Source organism: Haemorhous mexicanus, chromosome 31 (assembly GCF_027477595.1).
Source record: "Haemorhous mexicanus isolate bHaeMex1 chromosome 31, bHaeMex1.pri, whole genome shotgun sequence".
NCBI lineage: Eukaryota > Metazoa > Chordata > Aves > Passeriformes > Fringillidae > Haemorhous > Haemorhous mexicanus.
Genome location: NC_082371.1, coordinates 1,549,470 through 1,568,954, shown reverse-complemented (window position 1 = coordinate 1,568,954; position 19,485 = coordinate 1,549,470). Strand labels below are relative to the sequence as shown.

The window sequence follows — 19,485 nt, the reverse complement described above, 5'->3', positions numbered from 1 at the left end:
TGCATCAATCCAGGGGTGCATCACTCCAGGGGTGCATCACTCAGAAATCGGGGTGCAATGTCCCGGGAATCGGGGTGCAATGTCCCAGGAATGGGGATGCGTCACTCCGGGGGCTGCATCACCCCAGGGATTGGGTTCATCACCCAGAAATCGGGGTGTATCAACCAGAAATAGGGGTGCATTGTCCCAGGGATTGGGGTGCATTGCCCCAGAAATCGGGGTTTATCACCCAGAAACAGGGGTGCAATGTCCCAGAAATCGGGGTGCAATGTCCCAGAAATCGGGGCGTATCACCCCAGGAATCGGGGTGCAATGTCCCAAAGATGAGGGTGAAGTGTCCCAGAAATCGGGTGCATTGCCCCAGGAGCTGCGGTGCATCACTCCAGGGGTACAATGTCCCAGAAATCGGGGTGCATGGCCCAGAAATCGGGGTGCACTGTGCGGGGCTCCAGCGCCCCTCCCGCCGCTGACGGACGGCCCCAGGCGCGCATTCCCGGCGCGGTTGCCCCCGGTCCCCGGCCCCGCCCGGGGCTGGCAGCAGCTGCCGCCGAGCAGGGGCACGGCCGCGGCCGCGGGGTCACGGCCCGGCAGCTGGGCGAGCCCCCCGAGCCCCCCGGAGCTGATTTTAGCCGCCGGGAGCTATTCCCGGCTGTGACCCGGGTGAGGGGCGGGCAGGGCGGTGACCGAGCCGCCTCCCGGAGCGTCCCCGGAGGTGCCACGGGAAGGGACGGTGCTCTGGGGAGCGGGGATGTCACCCTGGGGGTCACCCTCAGCTCCTGCTCTGCTGTCCCGTGGGGATTTTGGGGTGCTGTCACTATAGGACACGAAACAACACGGGCGCACACGTTGCTGTTTATTTTTTGGAGTTTATTTTTTGATTCTAACGTTTATAGATTTCCAGAAGTGACAGTGGATTGGTGGGTGACAGTGCCACCTCTCCGATGACACTGGACAAACCAGCAGTCCATCACATTTCTCTTCTTCTGTAAAAGAATGCAAAACAATAAGTTATTTACAGAAAGCGTGTGAGAAAGTTCGTTACAAGAATATAAATACCAAAAAGCTCAGAAAATCTTAAAAAAATCAGAGAAACGGGGTCCCTGTTATTGTAACTTCTTGGAGGCAGGTCTGATAAGCTCTTGGAGGTCTATAACACACCCAAGACAGCTCAGCTACCCTTGGAAGCATAAAAATCAGTAGGATGGCTTCCCTTGCAATGTTGGAAACAAAAAAGTTTTGATAAAAAGCAAAATAACAAACAGAAAAAACAGAGGTTCTTGCTCTCAGTGAAACACCTTGCAAAAGCCATTTATTTCTTTGTTCACGTCCTTTTCTAGTTAATTGCCCAGACGAGACTTTTTGGCTTCTGTTTAATTAGCTGTCTTTAAACTAGAGGTGAAGCTCCCTAAGCCTTCAGAGGTGTCTTTTCGCTTAAATCGAAAAGAGAAACTTCTGAGCTTCTTTCAAATATTCAAATCTCAGCGCCGATTGGTTTGACCACAAAAACTCACTTCCTTTTCAAACCAGGACGCTTTTTTGAAGGAACAAAGGATAATTTTATCACTCCATCAGCAAGAAGAACCCTCCTACAATGTCCCCACCGCGCATCCCCCTTGGCTCTGGTGGCCCCAGCGCATCCCCGTTTTGGGGAGGGGGAGCGGGGGCTGCCCTCGCCCCTCCCGCTGTATTTTTAGTCCTTTCCTTATAAGGTTCCCACGAATTTTGGGAGCTGAGAGCCGAATGAAGTCATGGCTGAGGTCATCCCGCCTTTCTCTCCCCCCTCGCGGTGCCGGCGCGGGCTCACCCCACAGGGAGCTTTTTGTGCGGGCTCCATTGAAATCCCTGGCCCGGGCTGGGAGGAAACAAAACCCTGCCCTGGCTGGCGGGGGGCCAGGCTGCGGGGGGGCTCCAGGGGCTCTCCAAGCTCCAGCCCGGGCAACAATTGGCAGATCCCCCCCCCGAGCTGCAGCCCCCAGGACCCCCCCTTTGCACTCTGCTCTTTGCCCCTGGTGCTCCTGCCCGGGTGTGAGCGGGGTTTGAGTGCAGGGCACTCAGTGGTCCCCAAAATCTGTCAGTGTGCACCCAGTGGGTGCTGCCCGTGGGGCCTGAACACCCTGCTTGGGTCTGATGGGATTTGGGGTCGGGGAGAGAGCTGCAGCCCCAGGCAGGGTGACCATGGGGAGATCCTGCCACCCGTGTGTCCCCCAGGGTCACATTTGGCCCCCCCAGGGTCACGTTTGGCCCCCCCAGGGTCACGTTTGGCCCCCCCAAGGTCACATTTGTTCCCCCCAGGATCATGTTTGGTCCTGTTGTGGTCACACAGTGCTGGGGGACAGCCCAGGTCCCACTGGGAGCACTCCTGATCCCACTGAGGACACGCTTCATCCCATGAGGGACATCCTTCATCTCACTGGGAACAGGCTGCGTCACATCAGGGACACCCTCTGTCCTGTTGGGGACACCCTCTGTCCTGTTGGGGACGCTCTGCATCTCACCAATGACACCTTTGATCTTGTTGGGACACACTGGATGCCTTTGGAGACACACTCAATTCCTTTGGGGACATTCTCAGTCCTGTTGGGGACACATTCAGTCCTACCATGACACTCTTGCTCCTGCTTCGACGTGCTCAGTCCCTTTGGGGACACTCTCAGTCCTGTTGGGGACATTCTCAATCCCTTCAGGGACATCTCAATCCCTTTGGGGACATCTCAGTCCTATTGGAGACACATTCAGTCCCACCATGACACCCTTGCTCCTGCTAGGACACGCTCAATCCCTTTAGGGACACTCCTGGTCCTGTTGGGGACAATCTCAGTCCTGTTGGGGACATTTTCACTCCTGTTGGGGACACTTTTGCTCCTGTTGGGGACACTCAATCCCTTTGGGGACATTCTCAGTCCTGTTGGGGACATTCTCAATCCCTTTGGGGACATCTCAGTCCTGTTGGGGACATTCTCAGTCCTGTTAGGGACATTCTTAATCCCTTTGGGGACATCTCAGTCCTGTTGGGGACATTCTCCATCCCTTTGGGGACACTCTCAGTCCTGTTGGGGACACTCTCAGTCCTGTTGGGGACACTTTCAGTCCTGTTGGGGACACTCTCAATGCCTTTGGGGACACATTCAGTCCCACTGGGGACACTCTCGCTCCTGTTGGGGACACTCGCTCCCGTTGGGGACCCTCTCGGTGCCGGTCCCACCACGCCCAGCCCCTCGGGCACTCCCCAGACCCGCAGCTTTCTCCCCCCGCTGCAGTCCCGGCAATCTCCCCCATCCCCCTCGGCTGACTGCGAGCTTTCGGCGCTTCCTCCCCTCCTCCTCCTCCTCCTCCTCCTCCTCCTCCTCCTGGCGGGAGGAAGGGGCTCCCCTCCCCCGCCATCTGTCCCCCCTCATCGCTGTCAGCGCCGCTGGAATGCGGATTCATTTCGGCAGGAATGTCACCCCCCGCACGGCTGAGCCCGGCCCGAGCCGTCTCCGTCTCCTCCTCAGCATCCTCCACCCCCCTCCCCGCGACCCCCCGGCTTTGGGGTCCCCTCGGGGGGCTCGGGGGGCTCCGGGGGCGCTGCTGGAGCTGCTGCCGGGGCTGCTGCTGCCCAGGCAGCCGAGGTGTGATGGAACGCAGGCTCGGCGCCTGATTAAACTCATCAGAAGGGGATTTTTTTTTCTTAGGGTGTTTGGATCGGTTGGAGTTTCACCTTAAAAGGAATCTGTCGCCTTCGGGAGGGGAGGGGGCCGGGGGTTTCGAGGGGAAGAAGGCAGCTCGATGTCGGGTTCTTATCGCTGCTGGCTCCGAGCATCCCTGGGCACGGGAAGCACCGAGCTAAATCGGGCACGGGGACGGCCAGGGCGATGCTGAGCACACCCGTGGGGGCGAGGCTGGCGGGTGCCAGCGATGCCAGGGCCGGCCGAGTCACCGTGTGCCCTGTCCGCGGTGACTCAGCCCTCTGCCCGGCATAAAGGAGCCCGTTCTTCAGCTGCGCGCTGATTTATGCGGCTCTCCCCACGCCCGGCTGCACAACGGGGCGATTGAGCCCCTCCCAGCCCCCCTGCACCCACCGCCCTCCGGCTCGGGGGGGTCCCCGCTGGGTTCCGGCGGCTCCCGGGGCCGGGATGCGCGGGTTGTTCCGCGGGCATCGTGCCCGCACCGGGCAGGAGCGGCGGCCGCTGGCTCCGGGCTCGGGGCACTGCTGGGCTGGGCTGGGCTGGCATTTAGGAGGAAACCGGGGGAGTTCCTGGCCAGCAGCGAGCCTCCAGTGGCGACTGTGGAGCCCTGGGGGTGGGAGCATCGCCTCGGGGTCTGGGGGTGGGACAGCATCCACAGGGATGGGGGCTGTAACCCCGGGGGGCTGCATTGCCCGGGGAATGGAGGAGAATCCCCCGGGGGGCATTGCCCTGGGAATGGGGGAACCTCCTCCTGGCGGCTGCAACACCCTGGGAATGGGGGAACATTGTCCTGGAGGGCTCCATCACCCTGGGAATGGGGAACATCCCCCTTAGGGTATTGCCCTGGGAATGGGGGAGAATCCTCCCAGGGGTAGTATCACCCTGGAAATGGAGGGGCATCTTCTGGGGGCATTGCCCTAAGGGCTGCATCACCCTGGGAATGGGGAAGCATCTCGTGGGGGTACTGCTCTGGGGGGCTGCAGCACTCTGGAAATGGAGGAGCATCTCCTGGGGGCATTGCCCTGGGGTACTGCATTGCCCTGGGAATGGGGGAACCTCCTCCTGGGGGCTGCATCACCCTGGGAATGGAGGAGCATCCTGGGGTTGCAAACCCTGCCCACCCTCTGCCACCCTCCCCCCATCAGCTCCTGGTTGAACTCCAAGGCCTGCTCAATTATTTCCATGGCCCTGGGGGCTGCGCCACCCGGGGGATTGTGGCCACGAAGCTCCAGGGCTGTGCATTGTCCCAGAGATGGGGCAGCACCATTCCACCCCTCTTGCCCCCCGATCCTGCCCCCAGCCCGTGCTGCTGGACGGCCACCCGGGCTCCTTCCCAGCCCAAAGCAGCCTGGAAGTGCAACCCCCCCGGTCAGTGCCCTCCCCTGCCCCCCCAGCCCTGCTGCCCCTGCTCCAGAGTGAGGACAGCCAGGCCCTGAGGGGAGGAGGAGGCTTTATTAAATTAATTTTGAGGTGGTGGGTACATCCAGTGTGGCTCAGCCCCCAGGGTCAGGCTGGGGACCCTGGGGTGATGTACCCCAAAATGCTGAGTCCCAGGGTGCAGTTTGGGGAGGGTCCCTAACCTCCAGCTGGACATCCTGGGGCAAATACTGGAGGAGTTGGAGAGGGAAGGTTGCAGGGAATGGGGAAACACAGAGTTTAAATTAAATACAGCCATGTCAACCCACCCAGGAGGAAACCCAAAATGAAGCGGGGATCCCAGAGCAAGCATGAGAATTTGGGTGGGCTGTGGGGGTGCAACAAAACTTGGTGGTTCTTCACTCTGAAAAGGGGTGCAAAAAATCCACACAAACGTGTTAAAACCCACGGGGAGATGGGGAAGCATCAGGAGAGGTGGGACAAGGGGGGGCACTGGGTTTTGGCAGGAAGGGGCCACCAGAAGGTTGCCCCTGGCTGCTGTCACTCGTCCCCTGAGGACCAGGGCTCCTGCTCAGCCCTCAGGCCACACACTGCTGGCTGCGGGGCTGTGAGGCACGGGACATCCTCCCCCGGCGCAGGGACCACGGCGCTCAGCTGCTTCCCCCTCAGGCTGCCATCCCCCAGCTTGGTGGCAGTGCCACCTCCAGGGCTGGGGGCCGGCGGTGGCATCACCCCCGAGGGCTCTGTGGGGTCTGTGGGGAGCTCCTGCGCCGGGGCTGTGCTGGTGGCGCCGTTCAGCATCTCCTCGGGGAATTCAGGCAGCTCCTCCAGGCTGGCCTCCCGGTGCAGCCCGTTCTCAGCCCGGAGCGCACCCTCCGTCTCCGGGGCCTCCTGCACCGTGGGCTCCTCCTCGCTGGATGAGGCCAGGGAGGAGTCCTCCCCTGCATCCCGGGGGAGCTCTGGGTCCTCCCCTGCATCCCGGGAGAGCTCGGGGTGTTCCTCTGCATCCTGGGAGAGCTCCGGGTGTTCCTCTGCATCCCGGGGGAGCTCTGGGTCCTCCCCTGCATCCCGGAGGAGCTCTGGGTCCTCCCCTGCATCCCGGGAGAGCTCGGGGTCCTCCCCTGCATCCCGGGAGAGCTCGGGGTCCTCCCCTGCATCCCGGGAGAGCTCGGGGTCCTCCCCTGCATCCCGGGGGAGCTCGGGGTCCTCCCCGGCATCCCGGGGGAGCTCTGGGTCCTCCCCTGCATCCCGGGGGAGCTCGGGGTCCTCCCCTGCATCCCGGGGGAGCTCTGGGTCCTCCCCTGCATCCCGGGGGAGATCGGGGTGTTCCCCTGCATCCCGGGAGAGCTCGGGGTGTTCCCCTGCATCCTGGGAGAGCTCGGGGTGTTCCCCTGCATCCCGGGAGAGCTCAGGGTGTTCCCCTGCATCCTGGGAGAGCTCGGGGTGTTCCTCTGCATCCCGGGATAGTTCGGGGTGTGTCCCTGCATCCTGGGAGAGCTCAGGGTGTTCCTCTGCATCCCGGGAGGGCTCCAGGTCCTCCCCAGCATCCCGGGAGGGCTCTCTCCTGCCAGGACCCTGCCCAGCCTCTGCCACCCTCCCCCCCATCAGCTCCTGGTTGAACTCCAGGGCCTGCTCGACTATTTCCAAAATCCCCGAGGCTTTCATGAGATCCACTGGCAGCTCTGCAGGGAGAGCAGCTGTGTCCGGGATGTCCGGAATCCCCTCTGGAGAACCTCCCTGCCCCGATGCAGGGCCCAGCTGAGCTGGGCTGGCCCCGGGGGAAGGAGAGCTCTCACTGCCCGGGGCTTCCCCCTCCGTGGCTGGCTGCTCTTCCAGAGCCTGCTCTGCTTCATCAGGCACTGCCTGGGCCTGGAGCTCTGCTGTGGCCTTGGTTGTGTCATGGAGAGCCGTGCTGGGCTCATCCTCCTCCTCCTCCTCCTCCTCCTGCCCTGCCAGCCCCAGCGTGGTTGTTGCTCCACTGGCATCCCCCTCCAGCTCAGCTGTGGCGTGGAGCTCCTCATCTGGTTCAGCAGCCAGACCTTCTGGGTGCTCTGGTTCCTGCCACACTGCAGGGCCTGCGGCACCCTGGGCTGGCCCATCAGAACCTCCAGCTGATGGTTCCACCACCCCAAGGCAGCTGGGATCTTCTTCTGGGCCTTCCTCCAGCTCAGCACTGCCCTCCTCATCCTCTGGCACCTCAGGTTCCTCAGTAGGCATCTCCATATCCTCATCTGCTTCTGCAGCAAGCCCCTCGAGGTGCTCTTTGCCCTCTGGCCCTGGAGATGCTTCTCCAGGAGCCCCCAGATCATCTTGGCCACCTTCAGTTGCTTCCACTTTAATTTCTTCAAAGTCCTCAGGGATCTCAGCTTCCTCTGAGCTGGACACCTCTTGGCTGGGAGCAGAGACCATGAAATAACCTTCCTCCTCCTCCTCCTCAGCCCCCTCTGCCTCCTCTTCAGGGCTCTCTGGCATGCTGGGAGTTGGTGGCTTGTCCCTCCCTGGCAGCCACCCTTCACCCTCGTGGGCTGTGGCACACACAGGAGCTGTCCCCGTGGTGCCCTCGCTCTCTGGAGGGTTCGGGCTGGCTGTCCCCATCAGCACCTCCCCCTGGTAGAGGTGCAGGGGCGTGCTGTCTGGCAGGGTGTCCTCCAGCTCCACCCTCCTGCCAGTGCCCACTGTGGGCTCTGGGGCTCTGGGGGTCTCCTCCAGTGCCCACTCAGCACTGTCACATGGCACCTGTCCCAGTGCCACCAGCTCTGGGGCTCTGTTTGTCTCCTCCAGTGCCCACTCGCTGTTCTCACTTGGCACCTGCCCCGGTGCCACCAGCCCTGAGCTCTCCAGCTCCCCCAGCTCTGGGCTGAGCCCCTCAGCAGTGTCCTCACCCTGCAGCCCCCGTGGTTCCTCTGGAGCCCCTGCCAGCTCCTGCCTGTCCCCTGCCCCGGGGGCACCTGCAGGGGCTGGCTCAGGCTGTGCCACGCTGCCCTGCCGTGCCAGCTCTGCTGCTGGCTCAGCCTCTGGCAGTGCCTGCTGCTGCCTCATCTCCTGGCTCTTGGCATCTTCCTCATCGTCCTCCTGGGCCTCCTCCAGCTCTGCTGGCCCTGTGCCACCTCTCTCTTCACTTTCCAGCCTTCCTGCACTGCTCAGGGTGTCATCTGCCCAGGCTGACTCTTCTACCCCCAGCAGTCCCTCAGTGTCCCCTGCTGTCACCTCCCAGTCCTCTGGACAGGGCTCCTGGCCACTGCCATTGTCATCCCCCTGTCCCCAGGGCTCCTCTCCTGGCTTCAGCTCCTCCTCTTCCTCCCCCTCTCTTTCCTGCAGCTCCTCAGGCTCCTCTGGGGCTCTGCTGTCCCCATCCAGGGTGTCACCTGCCACAGCCTCTCCTGCCCCAAGATGATCTTCTGCCTCAGAGCCTTCTCCTGCCCCATGGTCTTCTCCTGCCCCATGGTCTTCTGCCCCACGGTCTTCTCCTGCCCCATGATCTTCTCCTGCCCCAAGATCTTCTCCTGCCCCATGATCTTCTCCTGCCCCATGATCTTCTCCTGCCCCATGATCTTCTCCTGCCCCACAGTCTTCTCCTGCCTCAGAGCCTTCTCCTGCCCCAAGATCTTCTCCTGACTCAGAGCCCTCTCCTGCTGTGAGGTCCTCTCCTGCCATGGGGTCCTGTCCTACCCTGTGATCCTCTCTTCCCAGCACCTCCCTGCCGGCCTCTCCCTTTTCTCCCTCAGCATCTTCCTCTCTGCCTGTGTCCTCCCCTGCCATGGCATCTCCTTCAGCTCCTGTGGGAGGCTCCTCTGCTGGGATGGCCTCGGGGACTCTCGAGGGCTCCTGCTCCGGACACAGCTCCTGTTCCCTTTCCTTCTCTGCAGCCAGGTCCATCTCACACCCGGGCATTTTCTGCTGCTCAGCCCTTTCCTGCTCTGCATCAGCAAAGTCCTCCTCCAGGTGACCTTCTGTGGGCAAAACCAGGTGGCTTTCCACAAGGACAACACGAGCAGCTTCCACTTCTCTGTGGGGACACTCCTCTTCTGGCACATGTGTTCCTTCTTCCTGAAAATCTCCCTTCTCCTCCTCCTCCTCCTCATCCTCTGAGGGGTGGGATGGATCCGTGCTGGGGGTCTCTGCTCTCTCCTGCTCTGGCTTTTCCCAGCTGGTCTCTGTTTGTCCAGGGAGATCCTTGTCCCCTTCCTGGGCCTCCATTTCTGGATCCCTTGGGCTCAGCACAGCAGGTACTTCCTCCTCATCATCATCCTCCTCCTCCTCCTCCCAGGCTCCCAGGTCTTCCTGGCTCCCCGAGGCACCCAAGGGAGGGTCCATGCCCGCTGGGGATGGGGCTGTGTCCTGCAGGATGCTGCTGTCCCCAGCCAGCCCCTGGAGCATCACCTCCCCCACCCTCTCCTCTTCCTCGGGGCTCTCCCCATCCTCAGAGCCCTCCGAGGGCTCCTGCCCTTCCCCAGGCCCCTCTGGCACAGCCTCGGGGGGGAAAGCGGGGCTGGGGGCACGGACATCCCACGTGGAGCTGGCTCTGGGCTCCTCTTCGGGCTGAGCCTCCCCTTCCATGGCCTTGAGGGCATCCTCCAGTGCCTCGCTGACCAGCTGGGCAGGGTACTGCAGCCTGTGGGCGGCTCCCAGGGGCTGCAGGCTGGCACTGCCACTGTCCCCCGGGGCTCTGGACAGGGGACACTCCATCCCTCGGCTCATCGCTGCCTCATCTCCTCCCGGCCAGGCGGGACCTTCCCCCCCAGAGCTCTCCCGCTCCGGGGAGAGGGGAGGGGCGGCTCTGCCTGCCTGGGGGGGGCTGGCTGTGGGAGCCCCCAGCCCATCACCCCTGCTGGCAGCGCTGCCATGGAGGGCTGAGGTGATTTTCTGGAGCTCCCTGGCGCTTTGGGGTGTCAGGGTGGAGCTTTGGGGTTTTTTTGTCGCCCTGGGGAAGGGGGTGCAGGGCAGCACCCGCCTGGCCTCGGGGCTGGCTGGCACCGCTTTGCTGCTGCTCACCTCCAGTTTGAGATCTGCAAAGAGCGAGGAGGAGCAGTGAGCAGGCAGCTCTGTGCCTCTCCCCTGGCTGCCTCTCGCTGCCCCCTCTCCTATTTTTAAACAGCTCCTTCTTGGAAAGTGGGAAATTCCTCCCTCCCGAGTGCAGCGGATGCTGCTGGTCCCGGCGGATTCGGCATCAGCTGGGACAATGCCGTGCCCAGCTGCAGCCACAGCCAGGCCCTGCTGCCGGGGAAAGTGTGCAGGTGACAAGCTTTCCTTGGGATTTTGCTTTGTTTTGAGGAAAAAGGAAATGCTCAGCTTGTTAGCACAGCCCTCCGTCCTGTCCTGCCCTTCCCATGAAAGGCAGGGAATTAAAAACGAGGCAAAGGAGCAGATAAGGCTTGTGAAGGAGCAGATAAGGCTGATCTGGGCTGTGAGCCCCGTGCCAAGAGCCCCCCGCCGCTGTTCACACCTTCCAATGGCTGCCAGGGAAATGCAGGGAAATCTGTCTAAATCTACATTTAAACCCCCAGGAAAATGTGGCTAAATCCACATTTAACCCCCCAGGAAAATGCAGGGAAATGTGGCTAAATCCACATTTAAACCTCCCCAGGAAAACTTGTCTAAATCCACATTTAAACACATCTAACGCCCCCCAGGAAAATGCAGGGAAATGTGGCTAAATCCACATTTAAGCACATTTAACCCCCCAAGCCCTCCCAGGGGTGCTGCTGGCGTGGCACCGGGGGTCCCTTACCTCTCACACCGTTGGCCACCCTGAATTCCCCAGCGGGCACCTGCAGGCGGCTGCTCTCCGCTTCCAGCAGCGTCCTGGGGGACAGGAGAGGAGCTCGGGGGGTGCTGCAGGGTGCTGGGGGCTCCCTGTGCACCCCAGGACAGGTAAACTGAGGCACAGCTGCTTGAGCTGCTCTGGACACAGGGCAGGTAAATTGAGGCACGGCTAGTTCTGCTGGACACGGGGTGGGTAAACTGAGGCACAGCTGCCTGTGCTGCTCTGGACACAGGGGGCATCAGGGCAGGTAAACTGAGGCACATCTGCTTGTGCTACTCCGGACACAGAATGTCAAGGCAGGTAAACTGAGGCACGGCTAGTTCTGCTGGAAACAGGCCGGGTAAACCAAGCCACGCCTACTTGTGCTGCCATGGACACAGGGGGCATCAGGGTGGGTAAACTGAGGCACGTCTGGTTCTGCTGGACACAGGGCAGGTAAACTGAGGCACGTCTGGTTCTGCTGGACACGGGCCAGGTAAACTGAGGCACGGCTTCTTGTGCTGCTCTGGCACGGCTCGCTGAGGACCCCGAAGGAGCCCCCCTCGCTCCCGTGCCCCCTCCCATCCCCCCGCGGCCCGGATTAGTGTCCCCGCACGGTGACATCACGCTCGGCCGGGCAGGGCCAGCCCCATTCTCATGCTAATTGTCCCCCCCAGTCCCCGGCAGCCGCCTTTGTGCGGGGCCATCTGGAAGGAAGGGCCGTTCAGGGGGCACGGAGCTGTCCCTGCAGTGCCACCACCCAGCTGTGCCTGCCGCGGTGCCCGGCGTGCCGTGCCCACCCGCAGCTCACCTGTAGGTCGCCACTTCCAGGCTCAGGGACATCTTGAGGTGCATGAGCTGCTGCCTGTCCTCCAACACCCGGGCGATCTGCACCCGCAGGCTCTGCTGCTCCTGCTCCAGGGCCTCCATGGCCAGCTGCGGGCACCACAGGGGGGGTCAGGGTCACCCCCAGCCCTGCCCGAGCCCCTCCGCTCCCCGCGGGGCTCGGTGCCTCGGCTCATCCCCGCAGGGCTCGGTGCCTCGGCTCATCCCCGCAGGATGCTCAGGGACGAGCCCGGAGCTCATTTTAATGCGGGGGGCTGAGGATGGGGGAGATGAGCAGGGGATGGGAAGAGGGAGAAAAGGCCGGGCTGATTCACGGCCAGCGTGGGAAAGAAACAACTCCCTGGGCAGCTGCAAGCAGCACAGGGGGGGTCAGTGTCGCCCCCAGCCCTGCCTGAGCCCCGCCGCCCCCCGCGGACCTGGGAGGCTCGGGCAGGGGGCTCGGCTCATCCCCGCAGGATGCTCAGGAGCCTGGAGCTCATTTTAGCCCGGGGGGCAGAGGGTGGGGGAGATGAGCAGGGCTGAAAGGGGACGGGAAGAGGAGGAAAGGCCGGGCTGATTCACGGCCAGCGTGGGAAAGAAACAACTTCCAGGGGAGCGGCCGAGGCGGCGGCATCCTCTGGCCCGGGACACCCAGCTGGAACAAAGGGAGACCCTTCCCCGGGCAGTGGTCACGCCGCTCCCGGTATTTCCAGCCCGCTCCGCCTCCACCTCCCTCCGCTGAATCGCTTTTGCAGCTGTCGGATCGCAGCTGCAAAAGCGGCAGTCTGTGGGAGTTTGTCGGTGGGAGTTTGTCCTGCCCGCCCCGGGGGCGGCGGAGGGGCTGCGGCTGCCCCGGGATCCGCAGCCCGGAGCCCGGCAGGCCACGGAGCCACGGCCCGGGGCAGGGCGCTGGGGGCGGAGCTGGTGGCTTCTCCCCTGCAGTTTAGTGGCCCCGGGTCTCTGTTGTGCCCGGGACAGAGATGTCCCCAAGCCACTTTGCTCTTCCTCCTGCCCTCCCCAGCTTCCTCTGCAGCACATCCAGGGCTATCTCCATCCCTTCCCTGGGGTTTGTTCCCTCTCTTTGCCTCCCCCCTTCCATGTCTCGCATCCCTTTGCTCGGGGATGTGCCCTGGGTGCCCACCCAGGCACCCCCAGTGCTCTGCTGTCCCTCCCCTCCCCTGGGACCTTCACTCACCTGGAACTTTTCTGCCTCTCCGCGCTGCTCCTGCCACTGCCGGGCCAGGCTCTCCTCCAGCATCTCCTTCCGAGCTTTGAGCCCCGCCAAGTCCTTCTCCAGGTGCTGCAGCTGCAGCTGGCTCTGCTGGTTGTCCTCCACCGCCTTCCACAGGTTCTCTTTGGCCTGGCACAGGGACCCCTCCAGCTGAGCCACCTCTGCCTTGTAGGTCTCCACCGCCCCTTTCCAGATCTCCGAGAGCCTCTTGGAGTAATCCTCCACCTCCACCGGCTGGAAAGCCACCGGGGCACTGCGGAAACTCTCCAGACTGTGGGAGAAACTGGCGATCTCCTGGTCCAGCCCCGCTTTCTCCTCCTCGTGCACCTCCAGCAAGGCTTCCACCTCCTTCTCCAGCTGCACAGCTCTCTCCTTCAGCCAGATCTGCGCTCTCCTCTCCTCCTCCAGCTCCTTCCTGCTCAAGGACAGCTGCTTCTTAGCCTCTTCTCGGGCTGCCTGCTCCTTCTGGCACCTGCTTTTCACCTGCTGCACCTCCTCGTACAGGTTGTCCCTGGCCAGCTCGGCCGTGCACTTCTCCCTGAAGGCGACATCCAGCGCATCCCGCAGGGCTCGCAGCTCCTCCTCGTACTTCGCCCGCCACGAGTCGCCGGCCGGGCCGCTCTTGGCGCTCTGGATTTCAGCTCGCAGCACCTCGTTCTCCTCCTCCAGGAACTTCACGCGGGCCAGGTACGCCTCCAGGCGCTTGTTGAGGTCCCACATCTGCAGCGATTCCTCTCCCAGGGCTCTCGGCCCTGCCAAACTCTCCGTGCTCAGCATGGGCGCTGCCGGGGGAGCCGCGGGGCAGGAGGATGCGGGGAGAACGCGAGGCAGAGCGGGAAGGCGGGGAGGGAAGCGAGTGCCTGGGAGCAGAGGGGAGCGCAGCTATTCATACCCTGCGCTGCCGAGTGGGAGGCCCCCGAGACCCGGACGAGCAGCCGGATTTAACCCTTGCACAGCCGAGCCGGCTCCAGCCCACGTGGGCTCGACGCCGAGCTCGGATTTCCCGGCCCTGCGGAAGAGCGAGGTGCTGCTTCCCACTTCGAGAGGGTGACTTGAGGCCTTGGATCCTCTCCCGGCTGGGAATGCCCTCCCTAAAGCCTGAGGGCCATGCCAGGGAGCTGGAGGGCTGCCGTGGGGCTCGGCGAGGAGCCTGGGACGTGTCCAAGGGCACTTGGCAGATGCCCAGCCTGGCTGCAGCATCCCTCGGTGGTGGCTTGTCAGCCCCACGCTGCTTCTAAACCTGGGGGCGAGGAGCCCCAGAGGAGCCCACCGAGGGTCTCACAGCCCTGGGGAGGTGGTGGCCGCACCGAGAACACCTCTTGGCAGGTCCCTGGATCCATCCGTGCGGAAATCCCTCTGCAGAGGGAGCGCAGCTCAGCCGGTGCCTCCCCGGGGCGCTGCATCCAGCTGTGTCCAGCTGTGATCTTCCCTCTTTCCAGATGTGCCGAGCGGAGCCGGGAGCCCAACGGGAGCAGCTCAGCCTCCAAAACTTGGCAAGCGGCGGCTCCGAGCTTGGTTTCCGTCAGCGCTTTCACCCGCGCGGTCAAGCAGTCACGGTCGGACATTTGGGGATGAGGATTTTTGATTTTCTCTCTTTATTTACCCCAGATGACTTCTCTGGGGGAAGGGCAGAGCGCTGGCCAGGGGCGGAGATTCAGAATTTCAAACTCGGGAGGTTTCTGCGGACAAAAGGAGCAGGAAAATGTCGATCGGGGAGAGACTTGCCAGCGTTTTCTCCCGGGAGACGGTGATTTTTCCCACGGGAGGGTCCCTGCTATGTCCTCAGCAGGGCAAGGAGGACAAGAATGTCTTCCGGAGCTGTCCCACGGGACAGGCTCAAGGCGAGCGCCTCTGGAAAGACGAGCAACAGTCCCCTCTGCTGGCAAAGGCCACCCAGAGCCGTCCCCGAGCTCCTGCCAGCCCCGCACCACCCGGGAGCTGCTGGGGGTCTCTCGCCCCCGTATGGGGGAGCGGCAGAGGGGGGATCCAGCAACCCCAGGAGGGATGGGGTTTTCCCCTGGGGCCTGGAGGGGGGGATGGAGGGGGGATGAGGCGGCTCGGGGGTCCCCAAAGGCATCATCTTTCCGGCTCATCTCCGGCCAGACATCCTGTCTGGCTCCTTGGCCCGGCTCTGGTTTGCCTCTCACGGCCAAGATTGAAACGCCATTAAGGAGCCCAGGGAGTGCTGAGGTTGAAGAATCGATCTGGGGTCTCCAGAGCCCTGGGCACTGGGGTGATGCTGAGTGTCTTTATCTTCCTCTTCCTCATTTCCATAGCACATCTGCTCCAGAGCTGCCCTTCCTCACCACCTGCCTGCTCCCACTTTCCTCCTTTCCACCTGGGATGCCCAGGAGCCCCCAAAACTGCTGCAAAAAGACCCCCAGTGCTCATGGCTGCACTGGGAGGTGCCCTGGGAGTGAGCAATTCCTTCCTCCCTGGCCCTGTCCCCCTCTTCCTCCTCCTGCCTTTTGGGGTTCCCCATCGTGCCTGTCCCCTCTCTCTCAGCCAGCAGCAGGGCTCAGCAGGATGGTCCCAATCCTGCAGCTCAGGGAGGGCTCAGGATGCCCCAGGATGGGGATGTTGGTGTCCCTGGGGAATGTTTGAGCTCAGGGTGCCCCAGGATGGGGATGTTGGTGTCCCAGGGGGATGTCTGAGCTCAGGATGCCCCAGGATGGGGATATCTGTGTCCCAGGGGGATGTTTGAGCTCAGGATGCCCCAGGATGGGGATAACTGTGTCCCAGGGGGATGTTTGAGCTCAGGGTGCCCCAGGATGGGGATGTCTGTGTCCCTGGGGGATGTTTGAGCTCAGGATGCCTCAGGATGGGGATGTCTGGACCTCTGGGGAGTGCTGGGGGTCAGACCTCCTCGGGAATGAAATATCTGTGCCCCTGAGAGGTTCTTGGGGTCAGAACCCCTTGGGAACGGGGGGCTGTCCCCCGTTCAGCAGTGGCAGAGCTTTGTGGGAATGTGCTCTTTGCTGATGGAGTGACAGAACTATCTTTTGTTCCTTTAAAAAGAAAAGAAGCGTAGAAGTTTCTCTTTGTGATTCGGTGAAAAAGGCATCTCAGAGGTCTGGGGGCCTTCACTTCAAACTGAGGGATAGCTAATTGGACAGGAGCTGTGTAAAAAATAAATTTTGTTTGGGCAAGTTATTAGAAAGAGAAGAGAAGAAAGAAAGGAATCGCTTTTGTGAGGTGTTTTACCAGGAGCAAAAACCTCTTGCACCTAGATCAGTTTTTCTCTGTAAAGAGTTTTGTTATTCTGCCTTTTATTAAAACCTTTTGTTTCCAACACTGCCACAGAAGCCATCCTGATGATTTTATGCCTCCAAAGGCAGCTGAGCTATCTTGGGTGAGAAATAGACCTCCAAGAGCTGATGAGACTCCTGTTTTGTGGGGGTGGCAGTTGGAGGGTGCCCTGCAGTCCCAGGTGGGAGCTGGCACTTGCCTGGCACGGGGTGCTTGGCACGGGGTGCATGGCACGGGCTGGTACGTGACTTTGGGCAGGACTGGAGGAGCAGGGGGAGGAGGAGAAGGGAGCACAGCTGGGCACTGAGGCCCTTCCAGCCTGAACACAGCTGGGGCTGGGGAGGCTGGGGTGGGTGGGGGTCCCTGTGGGGGTCCCTCATGCCTTTCCATGCCCTGGGCTGCTGGGGAGGGCTGAGCCAGAGCATCTGCAGAGCTGCAGGAAGGGATGGGTGAGGGAGCCCAGGAAACTGCTCTGGAGGGCTCGAGACCCTGTCCAGGGGGCTCAGAGACCCTGGCACAGAGCCCAAGACCCCCGTGCCTTTGATTTAGCCCTTGGAGAAAACAATCACCAACCTTTATATGAAGATCTGCAAGCCATGACAGTTTAAGTAGAATGGTAGTGAATTTATCACGGGGTGAAAAAATAGATTTTTGGGGTTTTTAGAATGGGGGTTCAGGGGGCAAGATGGAGGAATCTGGGCATGCACAGCCTTTTTCCTTCTTCTTCTTGGCCTCCATCTCCTGCTGTGATGGTGGCACTTTTGGGTTGGTTTGGAATGGAGGCTCACTAACACAGGTGACAGGTATTGGGAAGTTATTGTAAATATTGTACACGTAGTTTTTAGTATAAAAAGATAACACCACCCTGGGGGCAGGCAGAGTGCCTCTGAATGGACCTCGGCTGGCCAGGAGAAAGAATTTTATAGACAAGGAGAATAAACAGCCTTGAGACCAAGAACTGAAGAGCTCTGACTCCTTCTTTGAGTGCTGGGCTGGGAAAAGAGACTTTCTAACACTTCTCGGAGTCACTGTGAGCAGCTAGAGACCCTGAGATGGGGCTCATCTGGGGGTTGTTCCAGATTGCAAGGCATGGTGTATTCTAATTTCCCCTTATCTCTCTCCCTGAGTGATCACAATCACTCCTCCCTCAGGAGGGGACATCTGCTGATAAGAGGCTGTTGAATGTCACTGCATGCCTGATAAGAACTATAACATCCCTTTGGGAGATGCTCTGCCCAGAGGGAGGAGCCAAGCATTCCTACCTGGATATAATCAGGAGATTCTGACACACCAGCACAGCTTCTCCACTGGATTCCCCAGAGGAACAGCAGCTGCTTCTACTTCCACGGATCTGTGGAGGAAGAATACAGCCTTTTCTACAGGACCCCTTGCTCCAACAGAACCACCCCTGACACTTCAGGAGGACTGCAGCCACTTTTCCAGCTGTACTGCTGCCAGCACCCTGACCAACAGGGTGTCAGGGTGAGTTGTGACTCTGTCAGGGTTGTTCTAGTGCATTGCATTGTTTTAATTTATCCTTTTATTTTTTCCCTTCCCTATTAAAGAACTGTTTTTTCCTGCTCCCATATTTTTTGCCTGAGAGCTCCTTAATTTAAAATTCATAGCAATTGGGAGGGGTGGGGAGGGTTTGCATTCTCCATTTCAGGAGAGGCTCCTGCCTTCCTTAACAGGCACCTGGCTTTCCAAACCGAGACAGGGGTCTAACAGGGCTGTGCCTGCTCCTCTCCCTTCTCTCCTGCCCCTTCCAGGAGCTGGGTGTCCCAAGGGCTGTGGCAGCAGTCACACAACTTTCCCAGGCGGCAGCTGAGAAAAGGCTGTGAGGAGATCAGAGGAAAGAATGAGAAACAATTCCTGCCTTCATTTGCTGCACGTGCCATTGGGAACACGGGGAATGGGTTATGGAGGTTTGGATGGTATGGATTTTACCAAAGGGTGGTTGCTTAATTAGCCAGTGGGGATGGGGTTTGGGTTGGAGATAATTAGATAATTAGGTCCACCTGTGTCACTGTCAGAGTTTCTGAAAAATCCCCTTTGCCCAGGATTTCTCTCCTGGGAAGCTGAGAAGCCTCAGAGAAAAAGGAAAACAATATTATCTCATTTTTCTCTCCTGTGTCTTGCTGCTTTGGAATGTGGTTGGAGATGGTTTATCCAACAGGTGAATTGTTTTTACTTAAGGACCAATCCCTGTCCAGCTGTGTCAGGACTCTGAAGTGTCAGTCACAAGTTTTTCATTATTATCTTTTAGCTTTCTGTCTTCTCCTTCTCCTTCTCCTCCTCCTTCATCATAATAATAACCACGAAGATTAATAATGATATATAATAAAGATTAATAATAATATATAATACAGGTTAATAAGAATACATAAGAAATATTAATAATAAAATATAATAAAGACAGAATTGATCCGCCTTCTGTGAATCATGGGGTCAGTGCTCATTATTCCCCAGCGGGGGGCCCCTTGTGATGGCAAAGGACTTCAACCCATGGATGCCAAGTGCCAGGAAGGAGCAGGAGGTACCCTGGGAAGGAGCTGGCACACCTGGAAAGTTCCCTCCGAGGCAGCAGGGAGATCCCAGGCTCAGGGAATTTGTTCCCAATGAATTCCTGGGGGATGGCTCCTCCTGAGCAGGCCCTGCACAGCTCCCCACCCCCAGCCCTGCCCCACACAGCTCTGTGGGTGGTGCCCATCTGGGGCAGGATGGCACCTCCTGGGCTGGGATCTGAGAGCCCTGTGCCACACAGTGCAGTTCTGTGGGTGGTGCCCATCTGGGGCAGGATAGCACCTCACTGGCACCGGGATTGGCATCCCGATGGCATCAGAAGCTCATGGGCTGGGATTGGGGTGCCCTGTGCCACAGTCCTGTGCCACAAAGAGCAGTTCTGTGGGTGGGTTTCCATACCCACGGGGCAGGATGGCGCCTCCTGGGCTGGGACTGGGCAGCCCTGCCCCACACAGTGCAGTTCTGTGGGTGGTGCCCATCAGGGCAGGATGGCACCTCCTGGGCTGGGACTGGGAAGCCCTGTGCCACAAAGAGTGGGTCTGTGGGTGGGTTTCCATACCCACAGGGGCAGGATGGCACCTCCTGGGCTGGGATTGGGGAGGGGAGGCTGGGGCAGCCCTGGGCGTTCAGCCCTGAGCGTCCCAGTGCCCATCCTGGCATGGCAGTGGGCATTGTGAGTGTGAGTGTGGGTGTGGGTGGGAGAGTGGGTGTGGGTGTGAGTGTGAGAGTGAGAGTGTGAGAGTGGGTGTGACTGTGAGAGTGGGTGTGTGACAGCGAGTGTGAGAGTGAGTGTTCCAGTAGTGTGGTGTGAGTGTGAGTGTCCAGCCCCGTGCTGTGAGTGTCCAGCCCTGTGCTGTGAGTGTGAGAATGTC

At 60.6% G+C, this 19,485-nt stretch overlaps 1 protein-coding gene across 1 annotated transcript; it reads right to left on the bottom strand.

Annotated features, from left to right (window-relative positions):
* Positions 1-5,098: 5,098 nt before the first annotated feature.
* On the bottom strand, positions 5,099-13,867 carry NES (nestin). Its single transcript, XM_059871250.1, has 4 exons — positions 12,806-13,867; positions 11,597-11,721; positions 10,771-10,844; positions 5,099-10,048 (listed from the first exon to the last, which is right to left on the bottom strand). The coding sequence occupies exons 1-4, from the start codon at positions 13,616-13,618 to the stop codon at positions 5,583-5,585; spliced, it is 5,478 nt and encodes a 1,825-aa protein (XP_059727233.1). The 5' UTR covers positions 13,619-13,867; the 3' UTR covers positions 5,099-5,582.
* Between the last annotated feature and the right edge of the window lie 5,618 nt (positions 13,868-19,485).